The 18,311-nt window shown below is 45.4% G+C and overlaps 1 protein-coding gene across 1 annotated transcript in view; it reads right to left on the reverse strand.

The window, feature by feature from the left end:
- Nucleotides 1-3,250: 3,250 nt before the first annotated feature.
- Nucleotides 3,251-18,311, reverse strand: part of Klf7 (KLF transcription factor 7) — a 92,041-nt gene continuing 76,980 nt past the window's right edge. The window contains 2 exon segments of the mRNA XM_052749669.1: nucleotides 3,251-9,552; nucleotides 15,806-15,929. Coding sequence (XP_052605629.1) covers nucleotides 9,501-9,552; nucleotides 15,806-15,929 — 176 coding nt within the window. The 3' untranslated portion in view covers nucleotides 3,251-9,500.

The raw sequence follows: 18,311 nt of genomic DNA on the forward strand, positions 1-18,311 counted from the left end.
ATTATAGAACATGATGTTTTGAATTGCATAGTGGAGCACCCAAAGCAATCTGATTAACATATTTCATATACTTACCCATTTCTTTGTTTATTATGATGAGAACACTTTCTATTCTGTTTGGGATTTTCAAGAATATGATTATTTGGGGCTGGAGAGGTAGCTTAGCCATTAAGATAAATGCTGCTCTTGCAGAAAAGGCTTGAGTTATGTTCCCAGCACCCACATCAGGCAGCTCACAACAGCCTTTAACTCCAGCTCCAGGGGATCCAAGTCCCTCTTCTGGACTTCATGGAGCCTGCATTCACACATACACACGCATGCGTGCCCCCCCCCCCCACACAATAGAAAATAATAAAAATAAATCTTTAAAAAGGAATCCATTTCAATCGACTATAGTCAGTGTGTGGCCCAACAAACTACTGAACTTATTCCTTCCAATTGAAATTTTGTCTTCTTTGACTGGTCAGCCCCGCTCAGCCTGTGGTGGCCTTCTGCTTCTGAATTCAACATTTTAAGATTCTCTTTATGAATGACACCTTGCAGTGTTTGTCTTTGAATGTGACCATTTTCTCTACTTAAGAGAGCAAGCAAATGACGAGGATAGCGGATAGCGCCTATTCAACCTATCCAGTCTTGACAGCTTTGGGAAATGAAAAATTCTCTTCAAACAGAAATCTTAGCCTCCCATCCTCTTGTAGATTTTTTTTGACCATTTCATCATTTAAAAATATGCTTTGGTTTTTTGTATAGCTATAGCAAAGTCAGATGTACTTTTAAAAGGTAATAAAATTCAAACCAGTTAATACTGAGAGTTTTAAAAATATCAGACAAAACATTGAGAGTTGGAGATGAAATTGGCCCATCATAGATCAACCAGCAATCCATCCATCCCTTGTAGGTAGCCTCAAAATCCTATTTTAGTTAAAATTTGTAGCCATCTCCTCTTCTAAATCTGTAAGTGGAAGATGAGCTAAAAATCACTAAATTATTTACCAGTTCCATTGAACTCTGCTTTTTTCCTGAGACTTCTTAGCATTAGTCTGACATTCTCAACTAGACACACAAATGCACATTGCAGATGCCACCACGGTCACACTATTCAAGTCCAAGGTCAGCCAGACCAAACTCTCAGAATACTGTTGGCTTCTGGTTGCATTTTTGATTTTTTTTAAAAAAGACATTCCCAATCTCACTTATCTGATCTGCGACTTCACAAGAAGATAAGGTACATCTAGAAAATGTCAAACAAAAACTTTGTCACATCCAAAGAGGACAAAGGTCTCTCTCTCACACACACAAAAGTGAAACTCCTACTGTATATAAAGTATAGTCTTCCAGTGCCAGGGAAGGAAAACCCAGAGACTGGAGCTTTCCTCCAATTTATACTGCATAAAATGGCTGCTCAAGGGCCAGCATGATGGGTCAGCAATTAAAGGCGTTCGCCCCCAAGCCTGATCATTTGAGTTCAACCTCTGAGCCCCACATGGCGGAAGCGACTCCTGAAAGTTGTCCTCTGACTTCCACATAAATTACACACACACACACACACACACACACACACACACACACACACTCACACACACACACACACACACACACTCACACACACACTCACACACTCACACACACACACACACACTCACACACACACACTCACACACTCACACACACACACACACACACACACACGTTTTTGAAAAGGATGTTCAAAAGGTTGTGACGTCGGTAACACATATTACAAGCTATTCTAAGCAGAAAAATTGTGACTCTAAAGAGGGTGCTTTAGCCATCTAGAGTATTCCCTTATGTATTTCATCTCCTTATGCCATATAGATTAGATTTACACTCTTCTCAGCATCCCAGCACAGCCCAGGGTGTGAGCCATTTAAAATGTCCAGAGTGATGCCTCACCATAAATCAAGGAAGCAGAAGAGCAAGCCAGTCTTGTTCCAGGTAATGCTGCAAAGCTATCTTCTTCCCTTCTCGCTCAGAGAAGTTTCTAGAGAATGATTTTGGTTCTGAGAATTCCATTGCTCACCTGCTGAGGCTCCTGAAAGGCTGGCGGGGGCGGGGGGGGGGGGACGACACTGAGGAGTTCTGCAGCTCTACTGCTGTGTTCCCTCACCGGGTCAAGTCCTTGCCTCTCACCCTGTCTGGGCCACTTGCCTGCTCAGAGGTGGTAGCTGAGAATTAGACTTTCCAAAGCATTTCTCTGGCCCCGAAGCGCCCACTGTTTTCCTTACTGCTCTTTGACGTGGAAAACAAGATGACCCATCTCTCCTCGAAGTTCCTACCCTGCTCCCCAAGTTCATTGTCCAGGCGGCTCTCCTGTGGCAGGTTCAGTCCCTGTAGTCATGGTTTCTAATGTGGACACTTACTGAAATTTCTCCCCAGGTTTATGTGACGAGGGGTAGAGATGTTTAGCCATCGTATCCATTTCAGGAAGCCCAAAGCATGAAAGGCAACCCCCAGTAGCTGTGTGCCCCATGAGACAAAGTGTTTATTGTTGCTTTCAGTTACTAATACTGCTTCCCTAGGGGAATGGCTGGGCAAGGGACGCTGGGATCACACAGCAGTTGGATCCTCCACCTTACTTCCTACCTCGATGCTCCCGCTAGAAGCCCAATGCAGAAATGATGTTAGCAGTCTCTTCCTTCTGAGAATTCTCTCAGATTTCTCCTCTTTTGCTTCCGGGGGTGCTTGTATCTGCATCTGTTCCTTCTCTGTGGAGTCGCTGGAGTTGTGCTGCCCTGCTTAGTCACTTTCTGCCCTTTCTTACCCACCGTGGCTTGTATATACTCCCTGTCTTTACCTCAGGGATTCCCTCTACTCGTCCCCCCTCATCCCTTCTCCACAAACCGCTTCAAATGATCCTTTCCAAACATACTCCTGGTTAACAGCAGTACAGAGCAAACTGCCCCTTTTCCCTCATCAAATAACCCACTTCCAATAAGCCGCTCCCAGCTCCCTAAACAAATAGCATCCCATAATCGACCTTATTCCAAAATATTGCTTTTCATAACCTCCAACCATTTGCTGTTTCTCCTTTAATTCACTGAAACCATGAAGTGCACACACACACACACACACACACACACACACACACACACACACACACAGAAATGACATCTTTTGCCTCCTCTTCCCCAAGAAAGAAAATATGTATGAGATTGTAAGGTGTCATTTGTATCTCTTTGATGATTTTTTTCCACTAATGAAATGAGCTGATGGGGAAATATAGTGAACCATCCCAAGGCCAAACACATTCTACTGTTTATTACACATATTACATTCTTAAATAAAAATGCGTCACATAACATTTTTGCATAGATATCTTACAATATACCAATTTAAAAAAGAATTATGAAACAGACCAGTAACAAAAATAAATTTTTTCTTCATTAATAATTTTGTAACATTAACATACCACCATCATATAATACAAATAATAGTTTTAAATCTTAAGACTTTTGTACAGCAAAAAAACTTGACAAAGTAATATATTTATATATATATATATAAAAAGCTTAAAAAAAATAAAATGTCAAAAAAAGGCATAACCGAGGGCTATAAGACTGGGTACTTCTGTGATATATTATAAATACCAGAGAAGGCCTGAGAGAATGTGACGGGGAGGTGGGGGGGAAGGGGAGGGGAGGGGCTGGGGGCAAGTCTTTCCAAACACGTTTGCTAGACACGTCCGGCAAAATGAAAATGGATAGTGCAAAATTAAATTTCTTCAAGCAACTGTGAAGAGGACGATAGAGTGGAAAGGAAAGTCACGGTGCCCGGGGAGTCATGGCGTATGAGCAGGAGTGAGGGTGCTGGGGTGGCGTGGTGGTGTGCGAGGGAAGGGAGAGAGGCTCCGAAACACGCTCAACGTTTACTGTTGCCTCTGTGTCAGCAAGGAGATCTGGGCCCTAACAGGTGCACTTTCCCTCCCTAGAATGGAGCAGAAGCGAGAACGGAAGAAATCAAACTATCTGAGCTCGGGTCAGGAAATGCATGCTGGGAAGCAAACACAAAAGAACCAGCCCACGAGCCCCCAAATCTTCAGGACCCGATTTACAGAAAGTGTTCTGCCTCTGGTCCCAAGGGCTAGGGTTAAAATGTCCCCTTCCCCCGCCCACTGCTCCTCCCCTGTACATGGAACTAACTCCCAGTGGTGTGGTTTTTATATACTGGCATTAGAAGCATTCATCCCCCCCCAAAAGAGATTAGGCACTGGTGGCTACCCCTCTTTACCTCAGTAGCCTGTTTTCCTTCTGTGAAGGTACAGTAGGTACATATGCACACCCATGAAGGTGTGTGCACACACACCACCCTCATTATTCTGATGTGGGGTCCTTTTTTTATGGCAGTAGACAGAAGCTGGGGTCGAAGCTGGGGTCAAAGCTCACAGTTGAAAAAAATCGTATAAATGGTCCCCAACCAAGAACACATCAACCTTCCCTCATGACCACAGAGAGGGAGCCCTGTTTTGAAAGAGTATCTTGTTTGGGATATTTCTGACGTGACAGCCTTGATTTCACTCTCATTTTGGATACCTGTTTCCCGAGGATTTACACGCAAATACAGAACACCCGAAGAATACAGTACTCTATTGGAAGGATGCACACAAGGTTAACTGCAGCTTAGTTATACCCTTTCTGGGATCTGTTAGAGGAACCGAGAGAGGAGACTGAAGTGTTAAAAACAAGGAACCCTGAAGCCTCAGGCATTAGTTAGTCATCAGACACCACACTTCATAGGAGCAGACTTTGCTTCCTTTGACATATTTCTGTCATCCCAAATGCTTCCAAAGATCCTCAGAGAGAAAAACAGGCCATCAGGAAGGCAGCAAAGCACACTCGGGCTGGGCCCTCCAGTTCCAAATGAAGTATCACCCATGTTTCCCGAAATGCAACCAGGACACTCAGAACAAGGGATCCTCCTGCCCCAACTTCTGCCGCTTAGAGAAAAATTTGAGGGGAAATTTTCATGAATTTATTTCAGCCAGGTCCGACTTACTAAATTTCCATTTGGACTAAATATTCTGGGTGCAAGATTTCAGTCATATGTGGATGTGGGGGGTCTTTTTGTTTCTCAGTTTTTCAAGGGAGAGAAAACAGATGATTTGTGTGCTCAAATGGATTACATGCTACCCACCTTTGTCCTTTTGGAGCAACGTACGCAAAAGAGGAGAGAAAAGTAGTTCCTGCTTGTACATTACGAAGTGACTTCCAGAAAGGAAATCACTCAGAACTATCAAAAACAATCACTGAGGTCTGCCCTGGCAATCTGTGTCTTTGGGCTTTCCCACGGCAGGCAGGAGTGGAGGCTGCAGGCAGGATGTTCTGAATGCATGGGGTTAGCCCCAAACCCCAACCCCAATTATTTTCCCTTGGATGCAAATAGACATGGATCATTTGGAAGTTTATCCCAAATTCAAGTCCCCAAATAAGCTCTTCTCTGATTTCAAAGAAGATTTTAAAAAATAAAATTAAAACAAAACAAAACAAAACCCTAAGAATCCATTCTGCTCATCAGGCATGAGGTTGGCTGTCTTTTTACCCTGTTATCATCAGGCAATTAAAGATGAAAGAAGGTAGAGGAGGTGCGCGTGGGGAGGTGATGGCGGGGAGAGAGGAGTGTTGGAAGGACTCTATGAAGGAATTTGGGAAGGACGGGAAAATGGCCAGCATGAAGGTCATTTTTGGGGTCTCCAATAGTTTTACAAAAATGCAGCTTTATCATGGAATTCAAACATCTCTCTCTCTCGTTTTTTTTTCTGGACAAAATGCTCATCACCGTGAGGCATGAAGCTGGGCCAGTGAGCCGACAGTGGGCCAGGAGGCCAGGAGCAAGGAGCAGCATTACAACGTCAGGTCTCCACATCCCTGACGGTCTTGTGGAGGAGACAGAGGCGTAACTTGAAGTAAAGAAATCGCCAGTGGCTTTAAACACGTCTTCTACGCAGCCAACTCTGGACCCTGGATAGAGTGCCCGAGGACAGCCTATGACACACTATGCCAAGTTTGTCCTTTCAAATTTGAGATCCCTTGGACTGCTGGGAGGTAATGTTTTAAATAGTGAAAGGGATTTTGTGTTTCCAATGTCCATTACATCATTCCAGATAACCAGTCCTCCTGGGAGCAAAATATATGTTGAGGTTATTTCTTGGAAAACCTGCTTCCCCTGCCCCCAGAGGCTCCAAGAGACCACCTCTGAAATTTGAGAAAGGACTGATGGTTTCTCACAAACCTATTTCTAAAAGGTCCAAGGGCTGCCCACCCCACGCTGAGGGCCGGTTATCCTCCACAGGTGTCCAGTGGGGCTCAAGAAGAACAGATTCAAAGCCACGTGCTTAGCACCTACCAAATTCTCAGGCCAATTCCCACAGTCAGCAAAGGACTCTGAAGCAAGCAAGCACCATCATGGCATCTCAGGGCACCCTGCTCCGAGAGAGGACAGGAGCAGATTACAAAGGACCTCACTGATACAAAAGAGAAATTACCAAACATTTCCGACACCAAAGAGGACCAAGGAGCCTTTGTTCCGCCACATTCCAATGAAACCACGGGTGACGAGGGACAGAGAGCAACGATAACTCTTTTGCGTATTTTTTTTCTTTCTTTCTTTTTCTCTTTTTTTTTTTTCCTTTTTAAATAGGGCCTTGCATTGATCCGTACAAAATTTAAATTAAGTACTATAAACCTTAGTAGTAACATTTTGAGAGCAAGAGCAGCCCCAGCCTGGGAGAGAACATCGGTAAATCGTGGCAGCCATGGCTTAATGCCATCCCTGGCGTGTGCGTGCATTCATGCTGGGGGCTGCAGAAAGGGGAAAGAAACAAAGCAACAGAATTCGGGTAGTCTAAAGTTTCATCTAGTGCACGGACTGGAGGTGCTACAGTTCCATACAGCTGAGGTTCAAGGTCCCTCACACATCCTTCATCCGAAAAGGATGCACCACACATTCAAATATAATCCCATGGTTTGCCCTGATGGACTGGCTGCAAAATGCACTCAAATGTAGGAGAGAATGAGATTGTCAGTAAGCAGTGCTCCAGTATCTAAGTCATGTCCACTTTTAAATCTTTGGAATAAAACAGATTTCTTTTTTTTTCTTTAATACCCTCCAACTAACATATACATAATTGCTTCTGGCAAATGGAGTGTGTGTGTGTGTGTGTGTGTGTGTGTGTGTGTGTGTGTGTGTGTGTATGTGTGTTCAGGGTGGTTTCTTTTATTATTATTATTATTATTATTTATTTTTGGTCTAAATTGAAATAAAAAAAGAAGTAAAAGAAAAAAGAAAATTCTAAAGGCCAGACCTCAAAATGCTCCAAGTGTCCAACTGGAAGCTATAGCATTTGTGACAAGGAGGTCCCTTCACCCTCAGACGAGTAGATTCAACATTTCAGTGAAACAAAGTTGTAGAAAGCTGAGAACCCAAGCGCCAAGGATCCTGAAGGTTGCTGTCATTGTGTGTTTGTGTGGCTTATATTGTTACTATTATTTCCTTTCAAAGACTTCAGTTTTGCATCCCAAATATGCACGGGGTCGCATTTTAACAGTCAATGAGTCAAGCCGTCAGAGGAGGGCGGGAGGGAGCCAGCTGGTATGCAGGAGCAGCAACCATGTGTGGACCAAATGCCATTTTTGTTTGTTAGACATGTCTTGAAGGGATGGTCCCAGAATATACAAAATATACAATCTGCCCTAATAACCACCCCGCTTGCTTGCATAGGACATTTGATGGTCCTAAAGGCAGTCTTTGGAGTTTAGACCAGTGCCAGCTAGCTAAGAATTCGGGAAGATAGAAATCAACATTGGATGTATGTGTATGAAATGCAAGTGAGCAATACAATCCCCTTGGAGTCAGCTTTCAGAGTAAATATGAGGCCTCTGTTGATCCTGGGTGCTTTAGGTCACAAGCCATGGTGGGCCGAGCCAAAAGAACCAGTTCCCCTCCCCCCAAAGAAAGCACCCCCCAAGCCCTAGACACATCACAAGAGAGACACCTCCATCCTTTCCTACATGGACAGCCTTCATTCCCACAATGGGATGTTGAAATATGTATTTAACAAGTGGGTACCATGAGCTCAGTGGGTAAGAGGGAAGGGATGGGATGATGTTTTGTGAAGCCTCTAGACTTGGGAGGCACCCTCAGATTCCTCCACTCCTGGACAGAGTGATTATTTTTGGCTTTTTGTCAGGTCATAACCCAGAGTTAGAGTAAATGCGCAGCTGCCCTTTGAGACTAGTGACATCTATGCTGTAACTGGTTAGCGTGGTGACAGTGACACAGCACAGGAGCTGCTCACTGTGAGCTGAGGTCATCACGCCTCAAGGAGGGATGAGAGAACTGTGATGTCCCATCTGATTGGCTGCTTCGAGAGCTGGACATCCAGGTTCCGGGAGAGTCCTGGAGAGGTTTAGTCCATGGAGAAAAGATAAAACATTTAAGCTTCCAAATAAGCTTTTTTTTTTTTTTTTTCAAGTTTCCATTAGCAAAAATCAGAGAGATTAAAAAGAAAAAATCTAGCACTGGCAAGGAGGTGAGGCTCAAGGGGTGTACTGTGACTTATCATCAAGGACTTTATTCTCTTGGCCACTTTGCAGTCATGCTAGAAGTTTCCAGAATCCCTAGTGCATATGATGTGCGAGAGTCAAAAAGGTAAGAAAAGAAAATTCCTCCCTTGAGAGTGAAGTCTAGAGAGATGCAGGCCAGAAAGGTGTAAGATGTGAATCCATAGTCTGCCGCCGCTAAGGCCGTTGGTACCGACTCAAAAGATCTCAGTGGTCCTAAGAAGAACCAAAACCGACCGAGAGTTCCGGGAGGAAGTGTGACGCACGGAATAGTAGGACTTTTCACACACAAAGGACAAATAAACCAGGAGTTAAGTTTGGCTACCAAACTGCAATTTGGTTTTCTAGGTCAATTTCCCCCAACTACTTAAAAAGAAACGTTAGTGCTACACATATGCAACCATGAGATGTTGGATTCTCTTATCAAGTTGCACTGAGAAGCAGTTATGTAAGCCCCTCGTACTGCCGGCCACCATGGAGACATCCATTTGCTTTTCTTTCTTTTTTTTTTTTTTTTTTTCCATTGGTAACAGCGGGAAGTAATTCCAATAGTGCTGGAGTCAGCAGCCAGCACCTCGCTGAGTTTGCCTGCCTTCCTTCTTCGTCTTCTACCATCTGGCTAGGGCAAGGCATAAGAAATAGACGTATATACTTTAAATATAGTTGAGTGCATGACAGTGGGTCTGTGTGTGGGTCTGTGTGTGAGAGGGTGTGTGTACGTGTGCGTGTACAAGTATGTACACAGAGGTTTGTAAGCGAGAACTTTCTTCTGCGAGGCAGCGCTCCCCGCCTGAAGTCCAGCCCTCTGCCTCACGGCCTTTCCTTTGGACACTGGCTGATGCCATGGCAACTCTGGCCTTGACGGTGTTTCGTTGTTTTTGTTGTTGTTGGTTACTTTTGTTTTTGTTTTGTTTTGTTTTGTTTTGTTTAGATATGTCTCTTCATATGGAGAGCAAGATGGTCAGACCTGGAGAAACACCTAGAATGATAAACAAAGAAGCTCGTTAGAGAGGTCCAGCTTTTACCAAATGATCAGTCTTAAAGAGAGACGGCACCCATGAGTTACGGAGAGATGAGGAAATGTACTGGAGGAGCCAGCATGGCTAAACTGCTTCAGTTCAAACCCTAGCTCTTCCAGGAGCTGTGTGGCTCTGCTCACACAGGGATGCTCACAGCACTCTCCTAGGCTTGTGCAAAGGATTAAACAAAAACGAGTATAAGAATATCACGGCACATGGAGCAGGATGTCAATGCATGTTAACTGTTATGATTATAACTATAATTATCTAAGACGGAACGAATGTGGAAGTGCTTCCAGACGTACGTCACGCTCATACACTGTAAATACAATAACGAAAAATTGGCCTGTATCATCAGATAGTGGAACACGGACGTTTCAACACCCAGATTGCAGTCTCAAGCTTCACCACGAAAGCCCAGGAATGTACTACCTGTAATTCCCAGGCTCACACAGGCATAATATACTCACGTCAAGGCAAAGAATGGAGAACGGTGTTCACAGACTGAGTATGTTTTTATAGTATGTAGAATGTGCCAGAGTATCCTCAACACTACCCTAGTGACAGCTCCATGGTGAGTCAGTCAGTCTCTGTGTGTGCATCTGTCTGTCTGTTTCTCTGTGTGTTAAAGAGCTGAGCTGAGGCTACATAGGAACTGGGACTGGGGCTTTTGGACTAACACTTGGTGCTTCAGTTCTATAATCGAGCGCCTTCCTTGGCAGATGTTATGGCCATCTTCCTTCCTCTTTACTGATAGTAGACACATGATAGTCTCTTGGGTAGAAACCCTTTTACGTTCTCAGTAGTATAAAGCTGACCTTCCTTCTAAGGTGAAAGCTATGGAGGCATTGATTGCTAAGCAACAGTCAGATGACTCCCAGAAGCCAATGGCAGTTCTTAGCTGCTGAAATTACTGGAAGGGAGACGTGCTCCTTCAACTCGGAATGCTAAATTGCTACGAGATGAGCGTGGCGTTGCTAGTGCCTATATTGTAGCTGTGGAAAAGCCTTCTGGAGAAGGAAGTGGGCAGGGAAGAGGGTGGAAGGGGGATAAAAATCCAGATGGTATCTGAGAACCTGGATTCAGCCAACCTTCAAGACAAACTGAATTCCATTCCTGATAGTTATCTGAGCTAATAAATAACCTTTTACACTAACATCACTCTAAAGCAGGGTTCTGTATCTTACCATTAGTATAGTATAAGCATTTCCATGCTCCAACACTGTGCAATCTTAGGTTCTGGCTGGAGTACCAGCTATGTTCATGTAAAACAACAGCCATGCATGACCCTGGCTGTGTGCCCTCCCTCTCTCCCTCTTTCCTTAAGCCAGTCCTCGCTTTGCCTATAAAAACATTCCTAGGCATCCCTGTAGCCTGAGATAGCCCCAACACTCAAAACCCTGGCTAGGACATTAGCAAGCCACCCATTCAGGTTTGCAGAGTTTCCTGTCCAAAGCAAGACTTCCTTGCGCTTGTTCATTCTTAAAACAAACAAATCACAAATCCACCCTGTCCCCTGACCCCAACAGTCTCCACACCCTCTGTTTGTGCCCATTCCTTAAATAGGTACACACGCACAACAGATGTTGTGAAATGAGATGAGGAGAAATAAGAAAGACTATGAAAAACTTACCGAATGGGAAAACCACAGCAGAAACCAACCTAACCCAAGGATACCCGGATAACAACCCCAGCCCCACCAGCTTATTTTAGGCCCTAATTTGGAGTGAACAGCTATATAGACAATCCTGCTGAACTAACTCTGAAACAGATTTGATTTATTGTAAAATAGTGATATAGCTAAATGGTCTTCGGAGAACTCAGCTTTTAACCTGCACAATTCCATACTGTCATGGGGGCCCACTGTCTCTTCTCCTTCCTTCCCCCAATTCCCACCTCTTTTGCTTTTTTCTAGCACCAACAGGCTGCCTATGTCATTTCTGGAGACTCTAACCCTCCATCATCAAAGCACAGTCCTTAAAAATGGAAAAGGCGGTTGAAAGAGACAGAGCAGCTTTGAAGATGGAGGATTTGGAGTCTCCTCCAATGAGACCCTAGAAAAAGGCAAGAAATAGACTCCTCCCCTAAAACCTCCAGAATAGAATGAAGGCTGCCAACACCTTGACCACAGCCCAGTGAGAGGAACTTCTATTGAACTTGGAAGCTACAGACCAGCAAGAGGATGATTTTGTAATGTAAATAAACATGAGACATCTGTGGTCCCAGGTTGTCATAACAACCAGAACATCAACCCAGAGGATCAGTGGTTAGGGTGGAATTAGGACCTGAGAGAAGACAACAGAGCAGTCTGTCTGTCTGTCTGTCTGTCCAGTCTGTCTCTAGTATATTGAACTGGTGAGATGAAGAGGGAGGGGCCGTGGCAGAGGGGTGAGCCCCTTTGCTTTTCTTCTCAGGTCCTGGGGATATCTCCCTGATGTAGAACATTATTAGTTGCGTGTGTTCAGCTTCTCCTCTGCTTCTCCTATGGCAGGACATCTAGCCATATATGTTCAACTATCTACCCTTATCCTTCAATCTTTTTCAGGAAAAAAAAGCCAAGCCCTTTAGTCTGGTATGAAATACAGCTGCGTGCCAACTGACCCAAACAAGCATCTTCATTGGCTCAAATTCCAGGAAATGTTTGATAGTTAGACTTAGACCAGATTCCCCACAATTAAGGTTTCCACTCAAATTCAATACACCAGGTTAGGTACTCAGTCAAGATTAATTTTCATTTATCAGTCTATACTTACTGAGCTCTGCATAGAAACAGGAAAGAGGAATAGATAAACTGGGCATCTAGAAGTCTAGAAGTGCAGAATCCAGTCGTTTGAAGGCTCCCACGCCCCAGGAAGCATTCATAATGGCACCACAGCCTAACGGCTTTCAGAACAAGGTCTTTAGTGACTGAAACTGGTATATTACGGAGGACTAGTCAAAGCCTACATCGTTCTCTTGCCTATGGTCAGGACCCTCTGAGGTCAAATGTGTGTTAAGCCAACTGCAACCCTCTAGGAGACTATGAGGCTGAAACGCAGCTACTACTCTTTGTCATCTAAAGGTGTACTGCTATAAATACTAAAACACCCCCTCTCAACTATCCAAGACCTTTTAGGATCACCTTGATAACAGTCCCCCCAGATTCTAACAGCCTATTGGGAGGAGTGTTACTCCGCCTGTTGCCTGTAGAACTGAGTCCTCTATACCACCATCAATAGCCTCACGCTCTCTTGGCTGGGACAGGGCCTGTCCCTCCGGCACTGGATCACTCGATGGGCTATACTAGGTTCTGTCTGATGATGAGGATGTGGTGGTACAGTCACCTCACTGGTTTCCCCTCCAACCTTAACCTGAAGCCTGAGGTCACAAAACTCAGTGTCTTCAGGGGCCAGGAGGGGGAAGCGTGTAAGGGCATTGAGCCAAGTATAAAAAGCGCACAGCACTCCCAGACTCTCTCTTTCCACTTGGGATAAGGCATTAGGTGTGAAGAAACAGTGCTCCTTGTTAGAGGAGATAACCCAGAAAGCAGGGGAGTACCAGACAACAAATGACTTGTTTTCATGCTGGAGAGGCAACAGGGAGTGGTGGGGACAGCAGAAAAACAACCGTCACAACATGTGACCATTATTCAGCTCCAGTCCCTGACAATCAGCTGGGAATATGAGCCTATGGTGGCCAGATACAACTGTTCTAGATCAAACTAGACATACGGACTTGTTTGGTATGTGACACTTAACAATTTTAAGCAGGAGCAAAGAAAAGAAATACATATAATTACCTCCTGTATTTTTAAAACACACACACACAAAATAAAAGTGTACATTATACATGGTATATGTTTTAAGAAAAGGGAGGTTAAACCTCATGTAGCCTCTACAGAAAGGGGGCTGACTGCTCAAAGTCTGAGGCCAGCAGCAAGGCATTCACACACACTGTGAAGCCATCAGGGCACAGGATCCTGCTACCAGCTGCAGACAGCCTCCATTTGCAAAGGTCAAAGTCTCCTCAGGAACGGCAGCTTCCCATCACTCCAGGGCTTCCTTTCATCTGCCCTGGGGCCTCACGACAGTTCCCAGACCTGTCTATTCTTAGCTCCCTGAGGAGTGAAATGAGAGGTACAGCCCTGTCAGGAGACACCAGTGAGTTCCAGCCCTCATTCATTCCTGAGGTTGAAAATGTTCTCCTGACCTAGGGCCTGGGACTCTGGCTTACTCAAACGCCCCCTCAGTATCGCATTGCAGAACTGGTGCCGTCCTGCGGCAAATCCCATCTGCAAAGACCTCGGTGTATTTTGATGAGGAAAACAAGGCAAGTGACTAACCAGGTTACCCATCACTGCCATTTCCTTCACACCCGACAGGCCTGGAATATTTTCCCACATCCGTCACACAAGGGGGTGACTGACTGCTAATGTATCGGCTGCTCCAAGTTAGGAATTCATCAGTGGGTTGTGATCTGGCAATTTCCTCACAAGTGCTCATTGTCCGCTTCTAAGCACCAGGGCAACCCATAATGCCACCGGCTCCAAGTCCCAGCCTCCACACCCTTCAGAGACGGGGTGACTCCTGCTGCTACATGGTGACAGCTCACAAAGAATTCATCCTCACCCCAGTTGATAACAGTGAAACGCTCTTCTTCTTCACAGGCCCGTGAAGGGCAGAGCCAACACCTGTCGGCTTCTTCATTAGCCAGGGCTGGGGAGGACTGAACCGGGGCCATGGGGGATAGAGGCTGAAGGATGGTGTCCAACACCGAGACACACGGACGGGACACCCTGAGGAAGAAAGGCTGCTGCACTCCAGAGGCCTTCTAGGGAATGGAATGGCTGTGGAACAAGGGCTGTGTACCCGGGTAGCAGACACAGCTCTCCAGGCAGTGGCTGACAAGAGCTGCTAGAAGCTCACTTCCTCAGGCCTGTGGGGGAGGTTATCTCCGCACTCCAGGAGGCATGGGGTCCTTATTTAGTTCTCAGAGGATGAAGATAAGAGGGAAATAGCCTCTTCAGGAAGAATGGGGGGAGGAAAAACACAACTGTCCTTTATAAGCATCCCCAAAGAACACCAGGCCAACTTGGCAGAGCGTGGACTTGGACATGCCTGCTCTACTCTCCAAGCAAGCAAACTCTCAGAGGAAGGCCTGGCCAGTGGGACATGCAGGTGTGGAGCACAGGGACTGGGAGAGGCAGGAAGTGAGAGAGATCTCATTTCCTCCCAAGGACAGCCAGGCCTCTGTGGACATCCTGCTCCCCCCCCCCCAATCCTGCCATCCGGCAAGCTGCTGTCCAAGCCAGGGAACCCTGAGGCTTTCAGGGGCTTTTATTGTATTAGAAGCATTTTTCTCATCATAACTGAGACCTTTAGTATTGCATTAAAAAGATGGTTAATTTTCTTAAGCTTCCTTTTAAACACAGAAATAGGATTAGACGGATAACATGCTCAGATGCAAGCCCATTATTTGATTATGTCTAAACCTAATCCTGCCTTCACCTTGGCCTGCAGAGTCTCCATTTTGGGGTTTATCGGCTGATAATGCCAGGGCTGTCAGATACTATTACTTGGCTACTATCTGCTGCTACGTGATCCTTCCACTATCAAATGCTGAAGGTTTGAAATTGAATTACAGGATGAGTTTGCAGAGTTTGGCCATCTTTGGACCCTTGAGCATATCTTCATCGAGGAAGGAATAGTCCAGATGTCCAAAGAATAGGCCCTTCCTTTAGTAAACTCATTTCCAATAACGCTTCAGATAAAAGTCTTAGAAATGAGCCTTTCTTCCATCAATCGACAACCCCGCCCCCCTTCACTATGAAAGATGAGGGAAGGTGGTATGGATGATAATAAAAAGATCAGAAGAAGCAACTATGATGAGATATTCTATTACCTTTTCCAGTATACTGTAATTTTCTGTCTCATCACTTCCGCGTGAGGGAGGGGTACTGATGTCTTGTTTCTACCCAGTGACCAGCACTGTTGGTTAAAGGCCAATGCTGAGCAAATGCTATGCCACCAAATTGAGAACCCGAATTTATACCATGTAAGAGTATGCTTCTTCTCACTTTTTTTTTAAGCAGTAGAGAACGTAGAAGGTATTGCCAAGGCCATGGAGCTGGGGGTGAGACGGGCCTGTGACTACTCGCACATCACACGCACGGACCAGCCTCCAACCTACAGCGCGGTCTCCCTCCTCAGTCCGGTAGCTTCCGGGTGGCCTTACCTGTCACAGTGGTTGCACTTAAAGGGCTTTGCACCTGTGTGTTTCCTGTAGTGCCTTGTGAGCTCATCGCTCCGTGCAAAACGCCACTCGCATCCTTCCCATGAGCACTTGTAAGGCTTCTCACCTGCAGAAGATACGGAAGGACCATGGTCAGCAAGGAAGGACCTCACGCCTGCTCGGGTTCTGCTGCCTGGTGGCTGGAGAAAACAGCCTCTCAGATCATTTTAGGGAGACTAGATTCCCTAATATAGAATGTCACTTTTTTTTTAAAAGCCTCCTGGTGTTGAGTTTTCTTTCTCCCCCCCCCCCCCCCCCTTTTTTTAACCTTCAAAAGTGGCTTTACAAGCTCTTCAATTCTGGGGCTGTCATTTCAGTTCCCAGAGCCAGGGCATTTCCTTCAACTGGTGAGGAATCAATTTTTATTTATTTTCTATTCCCCGGAGCACTCTGAGCCCCATGGTCCAAGCAGAAAGGAAACGTGCTATTTTCATCCGGACCACAAATGCTTCTAACTCTATTTTTCTCAAGAACCTACAGTCATTTACTATTTCAGTCTTTTTTTTTCCCTCTCTCTCTCTCCCTTCCCCCGCTCTCCCACCGCAAACCATAGCCAGGTAGCTAAGGGACGAGAGAAACACCTTCGCCTCCCAGAACCCATGTTCCTTCCAGGAAATGGGACTGGATGGACAGACAGCAGGACCACCGACTGAGAGAAAGACAACCATCACTTCCCAATTCCTGGCATTCATGGGGAAACCTCCCAGAGGTCCTCGTTAGGAGGTTCCCATGACTCGGTGGCTCTTCTAGAGTGTTAATACTGGACAACAATATACATCATCACAAGATATTTTAGAAGTCAATTTGTAGAGCAAGTTTTAGCCGCAGAGAAGCTGTGGAGAAACATGAAATCTGAGCACTTGTGCTCAAGTGACCTTTTCACAGAGTAAATACAGATGGAGGAATATGTAAGAAAACGTGCATGACTTTGTCGGGGGCTTTTTTTTTTTTTTTTTTAAACCCATCACATCTGTCATCAAATAGGACAAATATTTATCCTTCTAACTATATAGGGAGCTGGTCCTCATTAAGTAGAAAAAATAATGTTTGAAAGTCCAATGAAATCCTAACGTGACGCCCCTGCCGCTGAAAGCCTGGTGAGTACAGTGGTTTAGGGTCCACCGTCAACCTTCCTGTGGTCCTACGTGTGGCCACAGGCAAGGGTGATTAATCTTGGGTGGCTGTCTAACCTTAGGCAAGTTAACAAAGTTCTCTGGGCTCCTGTTTTCTCAGAGATGACAATAACGTGTACTCCTAAAAGGTTTGTAAAAATTAACAATCTAGCTTATATGTTACACACTAATTAGAAACGGTAGCTGGCACACGGGAGATTCATATTATTGGTAAATATTATAAAGTATACAATTTGAGGGCCAGGGAGACGGTTCACTGAAGTGCTAGATGCATAAGCACAGGCATATAAATAAGCATCCCGGACGCCCTGTCAAAGAGCTGGGTACAGCCGTGCACTAGGGAGTGAGACAAGCTGACCCCCGGAGTTCACAAGCCAGCCAGCCAGGCAGCCAGCTTAGCCAAGCTGGTGAGCTCCGGGTTCAGGGAGAGATCCTATCTCAAAAACCAAAGTGGAGAGCAACTGAAGAAGACACCTGATGCTGACCTCTGGCCTCTGACCTCTGGCCAGAACACACATTCATGAGCACACATCTGCACACGCACCTGCATGCACACATAGACATAGCCACACGAGCACGTACATACCACACGCACACGCATGCGCGCGCGCGCGTGCACACACACACACACACACACACACACACACACACACACACACACACACACACTTTCAAGCTACAGTATAATGGATGTATGCATCTTTCTGCATTTTCAACGGCTACACATCTCCCACCACACATCAGTTAAGAAAACATTACCCAGTTACAGTACTTGACCTACTTTTTTCTTTCCACCTTTTCGTCCCTTTAAACTTGACTAAAAAGCACTCACAATTCTCCACTTCTATCACCTCGAATCAAATCAAACATGCTTGAAAGTCTTTCCCCCCCGCCCCCAAGACAGGGTTTTTCTTATGTATCCCTGGCTGTCCTGAAACTCGCTCTGTAGACCAGGCTGGCCTCGAACTCACAGAGATCCACCCGTCTCTGCCTCCTGAGTGCTGGCATTAAAAGCGTGAGACACCACCACCTAGCCATGCTTGCAATGATTGTTTCATTAAACTGGTGCCCCAGTGAGTTCACTGCTGTGCAAGATGCAGTACAGAAGGAGAGTGAGACATGAATTTCCTTCAAAGGGAACTAAGGATACATGGAGTGGTGGGGCCTAGGAGGAAAGATTCATTTATGGAAGTGTGTGTGTGTGTACACACGCACGCACGTGCATGTGTAACACCAAGTTGTGTTGGGTTCACCTTATTGCTAGCTCCTTGATGAGAAACACTGGGAAGGATACACCTGCTGAAGAGAAGCGTGAA

This window comes from Peromyscus californicus, unplaced genomic scaffold, assembly GCF_007827085.1.
Source record: "Peromyscus californicus insignis strain IS unplaced genomic scaffold, ASM782708v3 Scaffold_21__1_contigs__length_65335640, whole genome shotgun sequence".
In the NCBI taxonomy this organism is placed as follows: domain Eukaryota; kingdom Metazoa; phylum Chordata; class Mammalia; order Rodentia; family Cricetidae; genus Peromyscus; species Peromyscus californicus.